Source organism: Eschscholzia californica, unplaced genomic scaffold (assembly GCF_041429995.1).
Source record: "Eschscholzia californica isolate CP2 unplaced genomic scaffold, dmEscCali1.0.p SCAF_4, whole genome shotgun sequence".
Classification (NCBI taxonomy): Eukaryota; Viridiplantae; Streptophyta; class Magnoliopsida; order Ranunculales; family Papaveraceae; genus Eschscholzia; species Eschscholzia californica.
The window spans coordinates 22,173,707-22,193,907 of record NW_028238461.1 but is presented as its reverse complement, the minus strand read 5'-3'; the positions used below and the strand labels follow the sequence as shown (position 1 = coordinate 22,193,907).

General features: G+C 36.3%; 3 protein-coding genes across 4 annotated transcripts; all 3 read left to right on the top strand.

Moving 5' to 3' along the window:
- The first annotated feature begins 7,054 nt into the window (after positions 1 to 7,054).
- On the top strand, positions 7,055 to 9,701 carry LOC147543670 (uncharacterized). 2 transcript variants are annotated; one of them, XM_086637660.1, is made up of 3 exons: positions 7,055 to 7,146; positions 7,932 to 8,168; positions 9,458 to 9,701. In XM_086637660.1, the coding sequence occupies exons 1-2, from the start codon at positions 7,107 to 7,109 to the stop codon at positions 8,165 to 8,167; spliced, it is 276 nt and encodes a 91-aa protein (XP_086493786.1). In that variant the 5' UTR covers positions 7,055 to 7,106; the 3' UTR covers position 8,168; positions 9,458 to 9,701. The 2 variants fall into 2 exon arrangements, with proteins under 2 accessions (XP_086493786.1, XP_086493785.1); XM_086637659.1 differs by lacking the exon at positions 9,458 to 9,701 and having other exon boundaries at positions 7,932 to 8,340.
- Positions 9,702 to 12,675: 2,974 nt separating this feature from the next.
- On the top strand, positions 12,676 to 14,431 carry LOC147543669 (uncharacterized). The gene is made up of 4 exons (XM_086636393.1): positions 12,676 to 12,907; positions 13,596 to 13,895; positions 14,055 to 14,101; positions 14,177 to 14,431. The coding sequence occupies exons 2-4, from the start codon at positions 13,772 to 13,774 to the stop codon at positions 14,402 to 14,404; spliced, it is 399 nt and encodes a 132-aa protein (XP_086492519.1). The 5' UTR covers positions 12,676 to 12,907; positions 13,596 to 13,771; the 3' UTR covers positions 14,405 to 14,431.
- Positions 14,432 to 17,449: 3,018 nt separating this feature from the next.
- On the top strand, positions 17,450 to 19,685 carry G1 (transmembrane protein G1P-related 1). Its single transcript, XM_086636999.1, has 2 exons — positions 17,450 to 17,750; positions 18,437 to 19,685. Exon 2 carries the CDS (start codon positions 18,635 to 18,637, stop codon positions 19,427 to 19,429), a length of 795 nt encoding a protein of 264 aa, XP_086493125.1. The 5' UTR covers positions 17,450 to 17,750; positions 18,437 to 18,634; the 3' UTR covers positions 19,430 to 19,685.
- The last annotated feature ends 516 nt before the right edge of the window (positions 19,686 to 20,201 follow it).

Sequence of the window (20,201 nt, the reverse complement as noted above, 5' to 3'; positions counted from 1 at the left end):
ATTCGGTTAAACGGAAAAGGAAACATTTATTACGGATGGAAACTTCTTTTTTGAGGAAATAATTTAATGAATATATAAATATTATTTTATCTTTTAATATGAGTTAGTTTTTTTAACTGAAGATAAGTTAGGTAGTAATAGAGAAATGAGAGGTTAGACATGTAAATTACTCTAAGTAGATTTATTTTCTATTTCATATTATCTTTGGGCTCTAGACCCATTGACCCTGCGATTTTCACTTAATAAGTGCAAAATCAAACATTCTCTAAGTTAGTCAAATGTGCACATAGCTACACTTTTGATAAGGTTATATTTAAATTTGTTTCTATCGGCATATAATTTGTCTACATGAGATACAAACATATTTGTGTCACATAATATACATAATAGTGGGTAGATGAATATATTCAATTCCCCAACTACTATACTATATTGTGTTATATAATTTTTTATCTGTTGGAGGGTCAACGTCACAAGGCTAAAAGTTTATTTTCCATGGTTCATTTTTATAATTTATCATATCAACATGTAGAAAATCAAGAGAAAAAGTTGGCCAAACCAAAACAAAGATTTGGATGTTTCTAAAAAAAAATATTGTTGTTAAACAATTACCTATTAGGGTTTTGAGTTCATTCGTAAGAATGTGGATGATTAAAGTTGTTGATGTCAAAATTTATCTTTTTAGAATCAGTAAAAATGATGAGACTGCAACATTGAATCCTGTTTTTCTCATCTTGGTCTAGGGGTGAAACCTACAAGGAACTCGGGAATCTCTCTGAACCTCTCTGACGCTCAAGACAGTCAGATTATCCTTCCAGTTAAAATATTAAGCACTCAGTGAACCTTGGAGACTTGGTCGTTTTATTGAGAGAGTTGGTTCGCTCGTTGTGATTGTCCCTTCTTCGAGACTATTGGATTACCTTTTATATGTTGCTCTGGCAGACTGTAAAGAGGAGGTTGAGATCCACCGTGTTGGATTGAAACTACTAGTTCGTAGTCTGGAGATATCATGGTTCCACTTTGAAATTATCCTGTATATTTGATATTAGAAGTTCCCTTATTCTAGAATATTTGATGGATTATGTTTCCGAGTTTGTAGATTCTTTAGGTGAAGTTTCCTTCTTGTGGAACTCTCGAAGCCTAATTGGATAAATACTTAAGATCTTCAACGACCGAGATCTTCGATAGGATTCGGGATTAAGTCGGTAAGCATTAGCCACACTTCTACCCCTCCCCCCCCCCCCCCCCCCCTCGTGATTGAGATATCGGTCCCCTTTAGGCGGACACCCTAGTCTTATCTTATATCCAGGGCAGACCCGATCGTATTTGAGCCAAAACAAAGCTTAAGGGCCTAAGAGATCGTGCTGACCCCCAAGTTCTGAGTTTGAGTGACAAATTTTTTTCGGATTCAACCTCCCTGTTGACTTGATACAGGTTGACACATTGGCATTTTGGTCTTTTCTTGAATTATTGACCGTAATCAACTGATGATCATTTTTTGGATTATCAAAAGCTAGAGTGACCACAAACAAATATGGTTAAAACCTACACAAACAGGAAAATTATTTTAATTGGATCTTCTTGATTTTAAAGGTAGAGAAATGCAGGTAATGTGTTTCAGCGATGTACTCAATAAATTCTACGATGGCGTAGAAGCTGGGAAAGTGTAAAGATCATGAAACCAACCTCAAGGAGCTTTAACATCTAAAAATGATAACATGATTTATGTAGAAAGGTGTTTTACAGTTCAGTTATGTTTAGAGGATAATGAGATTATAGCTACACATCAGTTTATATTTCTATTTGTAAGTCAGATTGAAACCTTGCATCCCAATTCTTTTGCTGATATAATTGGGGTGACTTTGACAATAAATGACATAACACCTATCACGAAAAGAGATGGTACGGAAACACTGAAAATGACCCTATCATTGAGAGACATATGTGTCATAGCATGGAGCTGACATTGCGGGAAACATTTGCACTGAAGAAAAAAATATCCATTATACTCGATATCCAGTTTTTTGTGTCAAATTTGCAAGAATAAGTGATTTTAACAGAAGATCAATGGGAACACTATGCTCAATTATTTTTTGAACCACACCCTCTAGAGGTTTGTGATTAGAAACCTAGTTTAACACAACAAGAAGCACTACCCTTACTAATCGATTTCTATAAACTCGTCAGAAATGTGGAAGAAAGGACGTACTCTTGTTTCCCATATCAAAGGCGATCAACTGGGGAGCTCCGATGAACCCAACTTCATTACTGATTTTAAAGTCACAGGACTTTAAAGATTTAGATATTAAAAGTTCCAAGAATTTTGGTTATAATTTTAATGGTCCGCTTCAAAATCTATGGTGTTCAAGTTAATGGTTGAGATTAAAATAAATGCTACGTAAAAAATTTTAAGAATCAAAGTTAAAACGTTTGTTATCTATCTGTCGTTTGCTCTTCATCTTCACTACCACCACGACTTTTGACTAATAACAACAATAGAAAATTGGGCCGAAGATCCATTTTAAACTTTTTTAAGTTTAAAAGACAAGTTATATTTTTTTTGGTAAAAACCTAAAATTTGTATTTTTTTTTTAAATCTAAATATTTGTATTTTGTTTGGTTAAAAATCTAATATTTTTGCAAAGTTGTTGTAAAGCTTTGCAAAGGGTCGCAAAATATTGCAAAGTGTAGTAAAGTTGTCACAAGGTTTTTCAAATTTAAAAAGTAGCTAACGAGTTGAAGACTAAAAAAAATTGATTGATCCTTTTTCATTAAAACAAAAAGTTTATAGGGAGTTTTGACCAAATTTCCCTAACAACAACATATTGCCCAAATTACTTGCATAAATATTCGTCATTTGATGTTAAGATAATAGCACAAAAAAGTCATGTAATATCACTCACACAAGTGCACATACACACATCAAGATCAGAGAAAAAAATATTGAGAAAAAACTAAAACCTGAAAGTGAGTAAATCTAAAAGACAAGTTTCAGAAAAACTTCAGAACTTAAATTAGTGAATGAAGTATATCTCTACAATATACGTTAGAGAGACTAAAACTTTACGTGAAACTCATCTATAAAACAAACATAAATGGCCTCTATTCTGGGCACCTCACCAACACTTCATGTTAAGAAGTGAACTTGATTTTGAAAGGGATAATGACAAATACATAGAAGCAAAATCTTGGAGTTTGTGATTGAATTCTTGGACTGCAACTTTTGTTTCAAGTGAGAGAATGTAAGAAGGAAAGGGACGTGGATTAGAGAGAGAAAAAAAAAGTAAGATGGGGTTTGAGTTGTTCTAGCCCAAAAATTAATTCACTATTACAGCCCAATACAAATGTTTTAGAATTTTAAAGTTTCGCCTAAATATGTTGAACTTTTAAATGAACAAAATTGTACATAAAATAGTCTTCATAAATTCTCAAAACTTAGACTAAAAGATCTATATTTCTCATAAAATTTTGAACTAGTAATACTTAACTTTGAGATTCTCAAAAAATATTCTGAACTAATACCACCAGACTTAAAACTTAATAAAATGAGTTAATTCCTATATGGCCCCCTACTTTGTGACCTGCTTCCTTTATGGCCCCATTTTTTACGTAAATTCAAATATGGTCTCCTTTTTTTATGTAATTGTCCTAACTACCCTTCCTTTAAATCTTTTTTCAAAATTAAAAATAAAATAAAATTATAATTCGAGTTAATTCCTATATGGCCCCCTACTTTGTGACCAGCTTCCTTTATGGCCCCCTTTTTTTCGTAAATTCAAATATAGCCCCCTATTTTCAAGTAAATGTCATTACTACCCTTCTTAATTCTAAATTTAAAACATTTAAAAAAAGTTATTTCCACCTCACCCCTCTCTCTCTCCACCTCATCTCTCTCTACAACTCACCCCTCTCTCTTTCCAACTCACCTCTCTCTCTTCCCAACTCATCTCTCTCTCTCTCTCCAACTCACCCCTCTCTCTCTCTCCAACTCACCCCTCTCTCTCTCTCCAACTCACCTTCATCTTCTCCGATTGAAGTCGGCGGCCGGAAAAATTTCCGGCCGACGACTTCCAAAAAAAAAAAAAAAATTTTTTCTCTCATCTCTCTCTCTCTAAAAATCCGGCGAAGGGGGGTTTCCCTTCGCCGGAGCCGTGAACAGACCGAACTGGTCTGTTCACGGCAGACCTTCAAAGGTATGGCCGTGAACAGACCTTCGAAGGTCTGTTCGTGAACAGACCAGATCGGTCTGTTCACGGCTCCGGCGAAGGGAAACCCCCTTCGCCGGATTTTTAGAGAGAGAGAGAGAGATGAGAGAATTATAATTCCACCTCATTTCCTCTCCACCACACATCTCTCTCCATGTCAACTCTCTCTCTCCACATCACCTCTCTTTCCAACTCACCTCTCTCTCTCTCCAACTCACCCCTCTCTCTCTCCAACTCACCCCTCTCTCTCTCCAACTCACCTTCATCTTCTCCGAGTGAAGTCGCCGGCCGGAGATTTTTCCGGCCGGCGACTTCCAAAAAAAAAAAAAAAATTTTCTCTCATCTCTCTCTCTCTCTAAAAATTCGGCGAAAGGGGTTTTCCTTCGCCGGAGCCGTGGATAGACATTCGAAGGTCTGGTCTGTTCACGGCTCTGGCGAAGGGAAACCCCCTTCGCCGGATTTTTAGAGAGAGAGAGAGAGATGAGAGAAATTTTTTTTTTTTTTTTTGGAAGTCGCCGGCCGGAAATTTTTCCGGCCAGCGACTTCAATCGGAGAAGATGAAGGTGAGTTGGAGAGAGAGAGGGGTGACTTGGAGAGAGAGAGAGATGGGTGAGTTGGAGAGAGAGAGAGAGGTGAGTTGGAGAGAGAGAGAGGTGAGTTGGAAAGAGAGAGGGGTGAGTTGTAGAGAGAGATGAGGTGGAGAGAGAGAGAGAGAGGGGTGAGGTGGAAATAACTTTTTTTAAATGTTTTAAATTTAGAATTAAGAAGGGTAGTAATGACATTTACTTGAAAATAGGGGGCTATATTTGAATTTACGAAAAAAAGGGGGCCATAAAGGAAGCTGGTCACAAAGTAAGGGGGCATATAGGAATTAACTCTAATAAAATAGTTCTACCCAATTAACTTAGAACTCTGAACTTTAAATGTTCCGAATAAACAATTCCCAATAAAAGTCTTCTTTCTCTCCCACTATTTCCTCCCTCCACTAAGCGGTGGCCGAAATAAGTCTTTTCTGGATAAAAACAACAGATTTGTGCGAGAGATAACAGATCAAGCTAAAGATAGTAAAGTTTTCAAGATGCCTTTTATGCTCAAATTTTTTCACAACCATAAGTTAAAGAAGAGGAGGGGTTTATACTCAAATTTTTTCCATTTTGTTTTATGCATAGTTTGAGGCAAATTACTCCTGCTAAAGGCACCACTTCAAGCTTAAGAATACTCCAGCCTAAGGCTGGGAAAACGGTCCGAAACTCCGCGATCCGGCCCGTTAGAGACCGCTGCCCGTAGCCAACCCGAGCCGGGCTAACCCGGCCCGATGAATCGGGCTTATTGGGTCGGGACTCGGACATAACCTCAAATCCGAGTCCCGGCCCGTTATACCCGTCCGTTACCCGAGCTCGATGAAGTCCGTCCGACTTGATCCACCCGGTACCTGCTTTAGACCCGCGTGTTTTTAATACATCAAACGGCTGAGGTAGAGAGAGACCTCAGCCGTTGGATTAAATAGGGGACCTATAAAAGAGTTCTGAATATTGCCCTAACCCTAAATCTATCTCCACCTCTCTCCGCCTCTCTCTTTAACCTCCTGCCTCCATTAAACCATAACCCCAAAACTCCATTAAACCATAACCATTAGTCCATTACTATCATAGTATCATACAAATCATCATCTTCTTCGTTGTCTTTATCGTCGTCATGGTTGTAAACCAAGGCCGTTGAAAATGATGAAGAGAAGAATCACTGCAGATCCCAAAAGATTTTTTGAGTTTTCTGGTATCGGACGATGAAGTTTTCGGTCAGTTTGTGCAAGTTAAAGTGGGATCTACATTTTTTTTTTATTCCTTTTGATTTACTTGCTCTCTTTCATTGTTCACAAAATTGTTCTAGTTTGGATTATTTTTCTAAGTCTTCAACTGCGATTTGATAAGTATTCCAATTGGAGAGTTTGGAAATTGTTGTTGCTGGAGTTGTGGTTGCTGGCGAAGTGGGCATTGGTGTTGATGATGTTTGTGTTGGTTTGAGGGTGTGTATGATTTAGAAGATTGAGAACTCATCTATACAGAGAGAGAGAAAGAGTACAAAGGGTGGATTATTGAAGATTGACCATCAAAGATTGAAGAAAATTGAGATTTATAGATGTTTTTTTACTAGGGTTTTTTTTACTTGTAAATGAACTTAGAACTTAGGTTTTATTTTTACTTGTAAATGAAAATTGAGATCTGATGATGTTTTTATACTAGGTTTGGATGATTTAGAAGATTGAGAACTAATCTTTGTATACAGTACAGTGACTATTAAAGAAAATTGGTGATTGAAAACTTGAAAAACTACGGTTTTTTACTTGTAAGATATATAAGATAAATTATTGAGTAATTATTGTTTTTTAAAAAATAATAAGATAAATTGGTTTTTTTAAAGGGAGATGCTAGAGTGCCCAAATTTTTGGGCATTTTAATGCCCAGCTGATGTGGAATCACTAAAAGACAAGGGTTTTTCAAAGTTTGACTACGATGGGTACCGCTTTTGTTTCTAAATGAGGAAATATGTCACCCTCTAAGTACCAATTTCTAAGTCACTCTATCATTTCCTTCTTTTAAATATAATAAAAAAACCCGAGCCCGTCCGGCCCGAGGCCGTTGGAACCCGCTCGGGCAGCCGGGCTCGGACGGGCTACGGGCACCAATATGGCGTGTTTGGTCCGGTCCGATCCGCCCGACTCACTACTGCGGGTTCGGCTTATCCGAGTCCGATCCGCCCGAGTACGGCTCATTCTTGCCCGAGTCCGTCCGAGCCCGCCCGATTCCCACCCCTACTGAGTCCAGCCACAGTGCCCCATAACACAAGTCCGAGAGAGAAATAAAAACAGGAAGAACCAGCGACAGTTCAAAACAAGTTTTATTAATGGCAGAACCAAAATCAGAGCACAAAAACTCTACGTCAGGTATTAATTATTATTATTACATTATTATTTTCTCATTTACTCACTCAATTAACAAATTCTACTTCCAATTCAGATTATAAATAGGGTTTCTAAAGTTTAATCCTTTCGATTCTGTTGTGATTTTGTAAACCCTATTCTTCATATATACTGTATTCATTTCTTCATCTCCCAGTTCTTTTTCCCTCGAATTCTCCTGTAAGGGTACGTTTATTTTGACAAAATCACTTCTGGGTGATCTACAATTTCTGAAATTATTCAAGTGTTTTTTTTTTCAGACAAGGGTTTTCCTTTTTGTCGGTTAATCTACTTAGCATTCAATTCCATTTGCATTTTCTTATCCAACCCACTAATCTTTTGAAATTGAACACATTTAATCCATCATTAGCTAAATTGATGTCCAAATTCCAATCAGAAGTAGTATATAGTTTGGATTTTTAGGGTTGCTCCATATTGATGTGTCTTGTTGTAGTGATTGGTTTCTATGAATCTATATGAGGACCAAGATTTGCAGTTAGTTATAAATTGGGGAACAAATTAGGGATTGGGCATATCACATGTTGGTTTATCTCTAATAATACCATATTAAGTTTGTAGATATCCAACTGAAAACCTATCTCCAATGGGTGGGGAAAGCAGTATATGTTGTTGGTCATTAGACCTCATTTTGTCAATAAGTTGGGTAGAGTGAAAAGAATTGTAGGTTACGCATTCGGTTCTTTAGGTTTTCTGGTTGAAATATTGAAGTTGGAAGGATTTTTTTTTTTTGATTTATCTTAATCTGGCAGAGGAAGATGTCAGAGTACCAAATCTAATTGAAAGAGCTGACAATGAGATTGAGAAATCACCAAGTCACCATGACAAGGAAACTCATGGAACGAGTGACGAGATCGATGAGAACACTCCAATTGATGAAGTCAAAGGTCCCGGTGTTTTTCAACGAGCGAAAGAAGAAATTGAGGCCCTTGTGAGCGCGATTCTCCCGAAGAAAGAAGAACAACACCCGTCACCCTCTGAGAAATAAGGTAGGTCTTGTAAGTCAACTTTGCTAATAAGTCTTGTTTCTTGTATTAAGGAAGTAGTGTGATCAGAAACATAAAACTATTTATCATGTTGTCATATTTGTTTTCGTCAAATAACCCCCATGATTGAGTTGCTTTTGGTTATCCATTTAATAAACATAAGTGTTGTACTAAACTTGGTTAAAAATCTAAATGCGTCTCCGACGGAATGTGAGATTGAGACTTAAAATAGGTGGTACACAAACATGCCACGAAATCGCACTCCCTCCAAGAATTTTGGTAGTTTTTACTTGAGATGCGTGTCTACGTGAACGCTAGATGGATATCATATTCATGGAATTCGATTCACTTTCAAGATGCTTTGACGGTAAAATGGTAGACCGAGAGTCGAAATCTAGTGCTAGAGGGCGTGGAGATTCGAGTCTATTGTAGAGTATTATGATGAAATCTAGATTACGAAAAGGGCTGACGCGGGATTAAGTTGAAACTTGTAATGTTAGCTCGTTTCTTACAAACAGATATGTTGAACATTTGGGGGATAAAATTTGATTATGAGTCATGACATACGTCTAGTTCTGTATAGTGTTTTTGAGTTTTCAAGATTCTATACTATTTCTAACTCTTTTTGTTGGTTATACATGCATATCTTTTTCCTTTGATGAATATAGATCTTTCGATAGAAGTGTAAGTAGTGGATTCAAAAATGGAAATTCTATTTGCACGGGTGAAACTGCATTCAGAAAAAGAACTATTTAATTCACCATATTTTGTAGAAAGCTTAGACTATTTGATGTAAAACTGTTGCAATTGAGCTGATACCACCCGTATTTGTCCCAGATTTAGGCACTGCCAAGGCCAACTCAGCTTAGTTTTGTCCATAAAACCAGGTTTTTGTAGAATGCGTAGACTAGGTTTTTAATTGTGATGGACATATGTGCTTGCCTTCTACAGTCCTAGGTTTGTCTATAAAACAAGCCGAGGCCCCATGCCCCATTGGTCCGTCCACCCAATATGTAAGACCTCTATACTGCCCTATAAGCAAGGTTTGGAAGGTCTTCCTTAAGAAATGTGTGACTAAATGAAATGCATATGGGCTTTCCGTCTCACGTCACTTCTACTGTGTTTTATGGAGTTCTGTCTATGATGGTGTTGGCATGGTACATCCAACGTTATTCATTAACTAGTAAAGGAGAAGTACTGCGACTAATCATACACTCGGGGGTTGAGCAGATTTAAATTGAAGCATTTTTTACTCCGCATTTTGCATTTATGCGAAGTGGCTTATGTTGCAGGGCTGATGGTTCAGCGGAAATTTGAAGGTAGTAGGGGAGTAGCTTCATCTTTGTTAATTGCTACATGCCTTATCCTTCTCTAGAACTGATTGAATTTACCTTGTAGTAGTTTCTTGGTGTTTCTCTTTCCCTTCTGGTGTTCCGAATTGGGGCTATTTGTTTCTAGGTCAAGACAATCTGAAATGACCCAGTGGTATTGAGATAAACAAAATAAATAAAAAATCACTACATTGTTTCCTATTCATTGAAAATTGATTCATATGCTGTTGACTGTTAGAGCTTACAACAACAAAAAGAAAAAAGTTGACTGTTAGAGAGAGGCAGATACATAGCAGAACCCAGTGATGACACATTCTGAAATGAAAGTTGACTGTAAGGACCACCAACTCAGTTTCTCACCTCTCAACTAAATTCAGAGGGGAAGCTTTATTATTATTGTTATCAGATCATGCATGTGATAAGTAATGGCTGGAAAGTTAATAACTCTTTAGTGCTTGTTCTTATTTTCCTGAGGAAGAACAGAAAAAATGAAAGTGACAAACGAATCCATCATACTTAATAGGGCCCCAGAGGTCAGGAAACAACAAATGGCAGTTCAATAATCTATTAGTTTAGAAGTGAGATATTAGGAGAAAATTGTTGAAATAGTTGTAAAAAGTGTTGTTAGTCGATTCATAAATGGATAAAACGTTATAGTTTTCTTAAACGTAGCTTTAGTAGCGAGGGAGGCGTAAGAGTATGAATATTAAATGGGTTAATGAAGTAATAAAACCTATCGTTCCGATGGATCCATCGAGCGTTACAAGGCACGCATTATCACCAAAGGGTATACTTAGGTTGAAGGTGTCGACTGACATGATACTTTTGCTTCAATTACCAAATTGGTAAACGTTCGTGTCCTCTTATCACTTGCGTCTATTCAGGAATGGTCGTTGCATCGGTTAGGTGTCAATAATGTTTTCCTCCAAGGAGACTTCGAAAAAGAAGTCTATATGACCATTCCTCTCGGGTTTAGCAACAAAGGTGATACTAGAGTTTGTCGTTTGAACAAATTATTATATGGTTAGAAACAAGCGTCTAGGCAATTGTTTGCTAAATTTTCCTCCGGTTAAAAACCAAAGTTTTTCCCAATTTTTGTCGGATCATTCTCTTTTCGGTTATTTCAATGCCCTGACTGATAGTTACATTCTTGTCTATGTATATGGTATCATCATTACGGGCACTGATGACAAGGACACTAACTCCCTTCGACAACGTCTTGAGAAATAATTTTCTCTTAAAAATCTTGGACGACTTTAATACTTTCTAGGCCTAGAAGTTTCTTGGTTTGCTAAGTGTATTTTCCTCTATCAGTGAAAATACACTTAGGACATTCTTCGTGATTTTAGCCTTCTTGGATCCAAACTGAGTTTATTTTCCATGGAAAAACATTTGAAACTGTTACCTACAGACGGTACACCTTTAAATGATCTCACATTGTTCTGACGTCTGATCGGTCGACCTCTCTATGTCACTGTCACGAGACCCAATATCGTTTTTTCAGTGAATTATTTAAGCGAATTTATGCAACATTATCGTCCGACACATATGGATGCAGCAACTCGAGTTATGCAATATTTGAAGGGGACTCTCGATCATGGGACACTTCTTTCATCTTCTAGCTCTCTAACACTTTCGGGTTTTGCTGACTTGGATTGGGCAACCTGCCCCATTACCTGACGTTCCACCACCGGCTACTTCACAATGCTTGGTGCGAGTTCATTGTCTTGGAAATCTAAGAAACAACCGACTGTTTCCCGATCATCTACTAAGGCAAAATATTGTGTTCTTGCTTTTCTTACTGCCGAGCTTCGATGGTTGAAATACCTTTTCCAGGATCTTCAAATTTCTTTTTCACAACCTTTCAGGTTTTATGTGACAATAAGGTGGTTATGCATATAGTTGCTAATCCAATTTTCCACAAACGAACAAAACACATCGAACTCGATTGTTACTTTGTTCGCGAGAAACTTAAAAGTGGTCTCATCCAGATATCTCACGTTCTCTCTGCTGATCAGGTAGCTGATACTTTCACAAAACTTCTTGGTTCTGATCAATTCCAGCGGTTAACTTCCAAGTTAGTCTTGACTCAGATTTCTTCTCCAACTCTTACGAGAGTAATGAAATAAGATTGGATGTGCATGCCAATAGCATATTACACCTCCCACACCAAAACATCAGCCGGCTACAAGTAGAAAGTGAAGAAAGGAGCAATTTTCAAATTTCATATTGTAAATAAGATTATTACATTTCTATATGGGAGAATTTGACATACACCCCCACTATTATATGAATACTAGGACTACACCCCCACTTTTTGAAAACTTTTGATATACACCCCCACTTGGACGGAAACCGTCAACTCAAAGTTAAGTTGGGTGTGTGCGAAACACACGCGCCAACCATGACGATTTTATCCTATTGTAGATGTTGAAATATTTTGAGCGATTTTGATATACACCCCCACTATTATATGAATTTTTGGACTACACCCCCATTTTTTGAAAAAAACAAAATTTTTCAGTTTGCCCTCCAGCGATCATCTTTTACCTTTTGTCTTATAAATTTATTTATTTTAGACAAGCTAAAAGGTCAAAGCGAAAGAACTATTTGAGATATCAAACTATAGAAAAGATGGGAGGAACTATTTGGGATATCAAGCGAAAGAATTTATTTATCTTATATGGGAGGAACTTATTTATCTTATTTGACATATAAGATAAATAAGTTCTTTCGCTTTGATCTTTTAGCTTGTCTAAGATAAATAAGTTTATAAGCAAAGAGGTAAAAGATGATCGTTGGAGGGCAAATCGAAAATTTTTGTTTTTTCAAAAAATGGGGGTGTAGTCCAAAAATTCATATAATAGTGGGGGTGTATGTCAAAATCGCTCAAAATATTTCAACATCTACAAAAGGGTAAAATCGTCATGGTTGGCGCGTGTGTTTCACACACACCCAACTTAACTCTGAGTTGACGGTTTCCGTCCAGGTGGGGGTGTATATCAAAAGTTTTCAAAAAGTGGGGGTGTAGTCTTAATATTCATATAATAGTGGGGGTGTATGTCAAATTCCCCCTTTCTATATTTGTAATTAGGGTAACTTTTTCTTTTTTCTCCATTTATATAAATTTATTCCTTGTAAAGTTCTATAAATACTTAGAATATCAAATCAATAAATTTGCCTTGGATTCAATACTATTTTGGGCGGGATTTATTATTTCACAGCAATTCAAGTTTTTGTGAATGTTTTTTTCCTATTAAAAGAAAAACAGGGAAGAAAAGGGTTGAAGTAAAAGAAGTCCATTATTTCTGTTAAAAGCAGGAAAGCAGGTTGGTTTTACTAGAACCCATCTCAAAGTGCACAAGCATAGAATGATTTTGTGAAAAGAATATTTTTAGATAGAGAAACTAAGTGATAATCACTTAGTAAGTGATATCACTTGTAAGTGCTGTAGCGTTTGTTTTCCATCACTTCTAAGTGTTTGACTTTTGTTTTTATATTAATTCTAAATGTCATAAAAATGAGAAATTGTCTATTTTGACCTTAAAGTATTTACATATTAGTATTTCGTACTAATTCATTGTGTTCGCGAGTTTAGATACAAGAGAATTACGATTTATGAATACTTTGTGTTGAAAATATTAAACTCAAATAATTAAAAAGTATGAAGGAGAAAGAACTTACGTTGCATCATGGAATTTGGGTGGTTCCGTGACTAATGAAGGAAGAGATGTAAAAAAAATTTAAGAGAAAAACTTAGGTAAAGGATGAGTGAGAAGGAAAAGTGTCATCGCTAAAGTCATAGAAAGATTTTTTTTACTTATCAATTGTTTAAGATTTTCTTTTGAGTTATAATCATATTAGTAATTATTATATTCGGAGAAGGATAAAAATGTCTTTTTTAGCATTTAGAAAGTAAGTGCAAGAAAATAAGCTTCAAGTTTGAGCTTACTTTTTTGCACTTACTTTGACCCGACTTACAAGTGATATTCACTTATTAAGTGAAAAAACAAACGGCCTAAAATTGCCAGCCCACACTTATTGAGTGAAAATCACTTAATAAGTGCAAAAATCAAACACCCTCTAAGAGAGATAACAGACAGAAAGAACATGTTTCTTCAAATGACATGAGTCTTGGGATATCTCAAACACTTCTAAAAACAAAGATTGTTTAGAAAGAAAACATTCTCTCTCTCCCTCTCTCTCTCTCTCTCTCTCTCTCTCTCTCTCTCTCTCTCTGTCTCTCTCTCCCTCTCTCTCATCTATCTATCTATCATGTGGGCTACTGAGGGACAAAAAAGAAGAATCAGAGTTCTTGTTATAGCTATTGTGCTACTACTGAGTTGGATTACTATATCAAATAGGCCTATTTCATCACAACATGATACTCATTTACAAGGTTAGCTCTTGTTATAGCTCCCTATAGTTCAATTACTTTTAACTTTTGAGTTTGTTTCCACCCAATTTTGTTATCATCATAAACCCACCACCTTTTCAGCTCTTTGCAAATGATAACTATGTATACCATATTAACCCTTCAAAATTGATCAAAAAACAGGTCAAACTACACAACCCTTTCCACCTGAACTCAGCAGATCAGAGCAGGTATTCTTCTCTATCTCTCTCACTGAACCAGTACTCTTATTGATTTAGTGTGGGTTTAATTTGTTAATATTGAAGGTGGGTTTGCAGAGGGAGGAAGTAGTGGTGAATGATGAAGAAGAAAGTGAAGGGTTGAACAGACTTGGGTCCAGACCACCAAATTGTGGGCACAAATGTGGGAGTTGCAGTCCATGTGAAGCCATACAAGTACCTACTTTTTCTCAACATTTTGGTGTTCAATCTGCAAATTATGAACCTGAAGGATGGAAATGTAAATGTGGAGATTCTTACTTCGACCCGCAATAGTAGAGAGACACAAAAAAATTGCTAACATAGATCTCTCTCTGTGTATTCATCTATCTATCTATCAATATCATTTGCAGATTCACATTTATATTTACCACAAAGAAAAATCATGTTTGTGCTGACTGATTGGCCTGTCTCTGCACACAACCATCTCACATGTGAGGGGCTGAGGGCTGCTCCGTTTTATCCGCAAATTGAACGGTCGGCGCCTACCCTAGGAATTGTTCAGACAAGTAGACAACCCTTCCAAACTCTTTTTTATCGTTATATTACTAGTGTCCTTAAAGACATCGTTAGCTTCTCTCACGTCTTGTCTAGTGTCATGCTCATCTAAGAGGGCATCTAAACTCAATTCATCCTTACAGGTAACAGGTCTCGGGTCTTGGGAATAGCAATGTTATCACGAGTCTCTTGAGTAGCAGAGAAGTTGTAGAAATGTCACTCTGAACACTACGTAAGTAGGTAGTTATAGTAGAGAGGGCACAAGATATATAGGCTGGTTCGGGTTGAAGTGTCCTCTCAAAGTGTTAGAACTAAAAGTCGCGGAAGCTATCGAACCTATCCTAGAAATTGATCCGATTATGAAGATTAATCGAAAAGCTATGCCAAAACTAAATATGCAAACAGAATTAACGAGGTTCGGCCTAAAGCCTACGTCCTCGGGCGAACAAGAAATCTTTATTGAAGGATAGATGAAGACGACTCACACAACCCGCAAGTTCGTCCCAAGATGGTACCGTATAGAAGTTAACCTTCTATACTAAATCTTCGACGACCGAGAAATTAAACACCGCTCAAAATTATGAACAAAATTTCTCTCACTTGCTCTCTCTCTAGCTCTCTCTAAAGAAGAGTTGTTGAGTTGTTGTTATTGATTGTTTTTGTTGATTTTGAATACAAGCACTCAAGACCCCTTTTATAATTAATATAAGCCGGTGGCATCACTCCTAAATTGAACCAAAATTTAGAAATTGAACCCAAACCGCCTATTGCTTAAACCGCCTATTAGTTTTGGAAACTGCCAACTAAACCGCCTCTCACACAAAGAGACTCATTTTCGATATTATTTTGACCTATTTAGTTGTAGTCCCTAATTTAAATACTAGGGATATGTCTATTACCCTCACCCTTGGTTGGGCGAGATCCTTTCCTCCACCTCTTTGATATTGAAAAAAGGGTTATTTTGGGAAAGGAGCGTACATAAGTACCGGGTTTTGCGAAAGGAGCATGACTATTTATTATTTCACGAAGGGTCGTGGACTAACATTGACCGTTAAATAAATGTTTGATTTAACATCACATTAATACCTATTGATTAAACTTATGTCGTCACTTTTTCTTGCACGAAGAGAGCAATTTTAGTTCATTTTTTATTCGTTCTTCCACCTTCGATTTTCAGCGGAAATTGAAAGAGGTGTTGCTGATTGAGTTTTACAAAAAGATTGGGCCGACGAGAGAAGAGCTTAGGTTTATTTTTTTTTTCAGTTTTGTGGTTTTTTTAAAATTTTTTTTTTTTTTTTTTACGGATCCTCATCACACTTCTTAAATTCTTTTTACTTTCTAACTCATTAACTTGAGTAGACAAAGTAAAGATTAGGGTTATTTTCATGTGCTTCTAGATTTTCTATCTCATGGCTATGTCGAGTAAAAATTTTGTTTATAATTTATTCATTATGTATTAGATTATGAAATTTATTATTTAAATGTGTAGCGCTAGAAAATGTGGAAAAGTAATATTTTTCTAGGTGGATGTCTTAAATTTTCCACATTTGCGAATTTAGTGACAAAATCGTTTAAATTTCTTAAATGTAATAATATATTTTTAAGTAATGGAGTTAGATTAACGGTATTAAAAATTAACGGTGTTAGAACATAACGGGTCAACATTTAGTCCACGACCCTTTGCAAAAAAAATAAAAGGTCATGCCCCTTTCGCAACACCCGGTACTTTTCTATGGCCCTTTTGCAAAATAACTCTTAAAAAAACATGGGCGGTAGGGACAGCTTAAAACCGTCTCTAAAACATCAAAAGTGTTCTAATAAGTATTAGGGACAGTTGTCGCTGCTACTGTCTTACAAATAGTTTTGGAGACGAAATTAGGAATGGTTTGTGTGTCGCATTCTTTATTAGGGACGAAGATTTGAGACGCCCTTAACTGTCACTACTATGTAGTAGAGACACATCTTAACCGTCCTCACTAATTGTTAAGTGATGCCACTACACTTTTTTGTGACAAAACCATCGCCGTCCCTTAATGTTATAAAGACCAGTTACCTAACACACTAATAAATTTTAAATTTTATAAGACTTTTTAGAAAACTAATAACCTTTTTAGTAATTTTTATTCAAGAAAATTTCTAAGTTTTTTTTTTGTCAAAAAGACAAATTATCTTTTTGTCTTTTTAGGCCCCATATATAGTTTGGAAATAGTTTTGAAGGACAATTCTAAAAGCACTCCCATTTCTAATGCCGAAATTGTCCTTAGAATCTTAGCTTGCGAAGCTTTGCAAACTTGTTTGCAATCTGATTTGCAAAGCTTTGCAATCTGGTTTGCAGAGCTTTGCATTCCCATTTGCATTGCTTTGCAATCTGGTTTGCCTTGCAATGACTTTGCAGAGCTTTGCAATCTGGTTTGCAGAGCTTTGCAAACTGGTTTCCACTACTTTGCAATTTGGTTTGTCTTGCAAAGCTCTTGCAATCTGGTTTGCAGAGCATTGCAAACTAGTCTGCAATCTGGTTTGCAATAAGGTCAGTTTCGTCTTTTCCCTATATTAGATAATTTACAACAATGTCATAGGGAGCTGAAACTTATAAAAAATTGATAAATCATTTTTAACCAAAACTCAAATTTTTTTGGGAGTTTTGGTCATATTTCCCATTTTTATTTCTCTTTTTCTTTTTGTGTTTATATTGTAAAATATTTTGACTGAAACTTTTTGCACAGACCCAACTCCCAAGGACGGTACAACGTGAAGATTGCCTGAATCGGTTTAGGTGATGTTTTCCAAAGAGTAGGGGCAATTTTGGTATTGCATCTTCTGTAATTTGGGGACGGGAAAGAACGGGAGACTTCTCAAATCGACCACACCAGCAAGGGGGAGCCGAGAGCAACTAGCTCTTCTAGGGTTTTCCTTTAATCTCCACTTTCTCTCTCAAGGACTTCTGCTTACGGTTTGAACTTTGAACTTTCTCTCAGATCTTTCTCAAACAGAGAAATCGACAATAACAAGGACCCGAGCTGCCGAGCAACTAGGGTTATATCTTAAATCTTCACCTTCTTTCTCAAGGATTCGGTTGAACTTTCAATTTTGGAATACTCCAACATTGGGGAAACTCAGATTTCTGGTGAGTACTCGATACGTGATTTGATTCTAACCACTTTGATGTGTAAATTGATGAGTTTCTTTGAGAATCGCAGAGATGATTTAGGTTGTAGCCCAACTGTTGGATGAGTATGATTTATGAACTATGATTCCTAATTTGTTGTGAGTTATAAATCTTAGATTAGTTCAAATTTTGTTAATCAATCGAATGTTCGTTTGTCGAATAATGGTTATGATTTATGAATTATGATCTTACTTATAAGTTATAAATCTTAGATAAGTTCTATTTTTGTTAATTAGTTGAAGGTTCGTTTGTCAAATAGTATAAGATAACTAGCTACAGTGACATAGATATTGACTATTGAGTTGATACAATTTTAAAAGTCTGGGAACAAGTGAATGAGAAGAGCTTATCATTTCTTCACTGCAGTAAATAACAACCCAATCAAAAACCCAAAAGAACACCAGAGTGAAACTTCACGCACCCTAATAAGAAATTCGAACTCTTAACAATCTGAAGTTTTAGGTTAGAATGTAGCCTCCCTTGTTCCTCCATTTTCTTGAAGAATACCATAGCTTTCATTGAATTACGTAAAAGAATATTAACTTTAGCACTAGATTACCTACGATAGTCCTGTATGGTTGAGCACTCTTTGATCTTCTATATTAATATATGAAGCTGTTAACGGCAATTTTTTCCATTTTTAGTTTCTCAAATTTAAGCTAATACTACATTATATTTTCAAATTATTTTGTTTTGACAGGTACCAAATTGATCAATGCGACAAATTCACTAAGTTCAAGTCCTATCAGGCGCTTCTGATTTGTAAAGCTGGTTCAGCCTTTTAGAGTTTCAAAGGAACCAATACCTCTTACTTTCCCCTCACGCATTTCCCTCTGTCTATCATGGCTTTTCGTTCGGCTCTCGTTCGGTCCATTAGATCTAGTGTACTGCGCAACTCAATTTCCCAATTATCTGTCCACCGCCGTTCACCAATAATCAACATTATCGACCACTCACCTTCAGTTTCATCCATTATTTCCGACCTTCGCCGATTAGAACAACCCCATTTTTTCCGATTCCTATCAACTCAAAGACGCACACCAAATCGTCCTCCTAAAATCGACATAGGCGCTAAAGCTCGTCAACTTCAAACTCGTCGTCTTTGGGGTTACATTTTAACCTTCGCCTGCATAAGTGGTTTCGTTTTCATTGTTTTAAACAATTTTCAAGATCAATTAGTCTTTTATGTTACTCCAACTGAAGCTCTTGAGAAATTTAAAGCAAACCCTAGTAAAAATAGGTTCAGACTTGGTGGGTTAGTTCTTGAAGGAAGTGTTACCCATCCTGCTTCATCTCCTGAGATGGAATTTGTAGTTACTGATTTAGAGACCGATATATTGGTTCGTTATGAAGGTTCTCTTCCTGATTTATTCCGTGAAGGTCATTCTGCTATTGTTGAGGGTTTAGTCTATCCATTTACAGAGGAAAATCGCAAGAATTTGGCTTCCCTAGGAAAACCTATTGCAGCTAAGGCTATGGGTATTGATTGTTATTTCTCTGCAACCGAAGTTCTTGCTAAACATGACGAAAAATATATGCCTAAGGAAGTTGCAGCAGCTTTGGAGAGGAATAAGGCCAAATTGAAGGAAAATGAGGCTAAATCCCAGGAGGAAAAAATTCAAGAGAAAGTTGATTAAAATTTTGAAGATCTCGGTACGATTTTCTTTATGTCCTATATAGTTGATCAATATTACTTAATTTTGCAGTTTATATGATTTTGGTGGTAGATGAATTAATGAGTTTTATAGCTCTAAGAGGCTGTCGTTTTGTCTTTCAATTTTTTCTTGTTGTAAGACTCCAATAATTTTTGACAGAAAAAGGGAAACATGAGAATTGTTAGAAATCACTTATGAATAAGAGAAAGAATAATCAGAGGGATTTAGATTTGATCAATTGGGAGATTATAAATTTGTTGTTGAACTAATTTTGAATTGTTTTGGAGTTATTTAATTTATGATCATTAAGTTGTTGATGGTTAGTGACTTCGATGGATAAATTACACAATTGTCATGTTTATGATTGCTCGTGTTTGTGTTACATCGATGTAACGAATTCAGGATCTCGTATACCTTTTTTTATGGTATTTCAGTGATCTAGTATTCTAAATTTGGTGCAAGTAATTTTCAACCATTTACCTAAATCTTTCTGAAAATCGTTTGGCCCCGGGTTGAATAATTAACAACAAGATCTTTCAAGTTACGTAGTAAATCAATTTCATTCATTGTGAAGTTTGGAGATGGAGTTCTTTGTAGGTACAGTCATTATTAACATCATAAGAAATATATGTCTAGTAAAAGAGTTCAAATATCCAGTGGGCTGAAATAGTGCAGCGAAGAGTTGTATGCTTCTTGAATAGTGATCGTGTAATACTTGCTGGTATCTGTCACGCTGAAGATGTGACGCCATGGA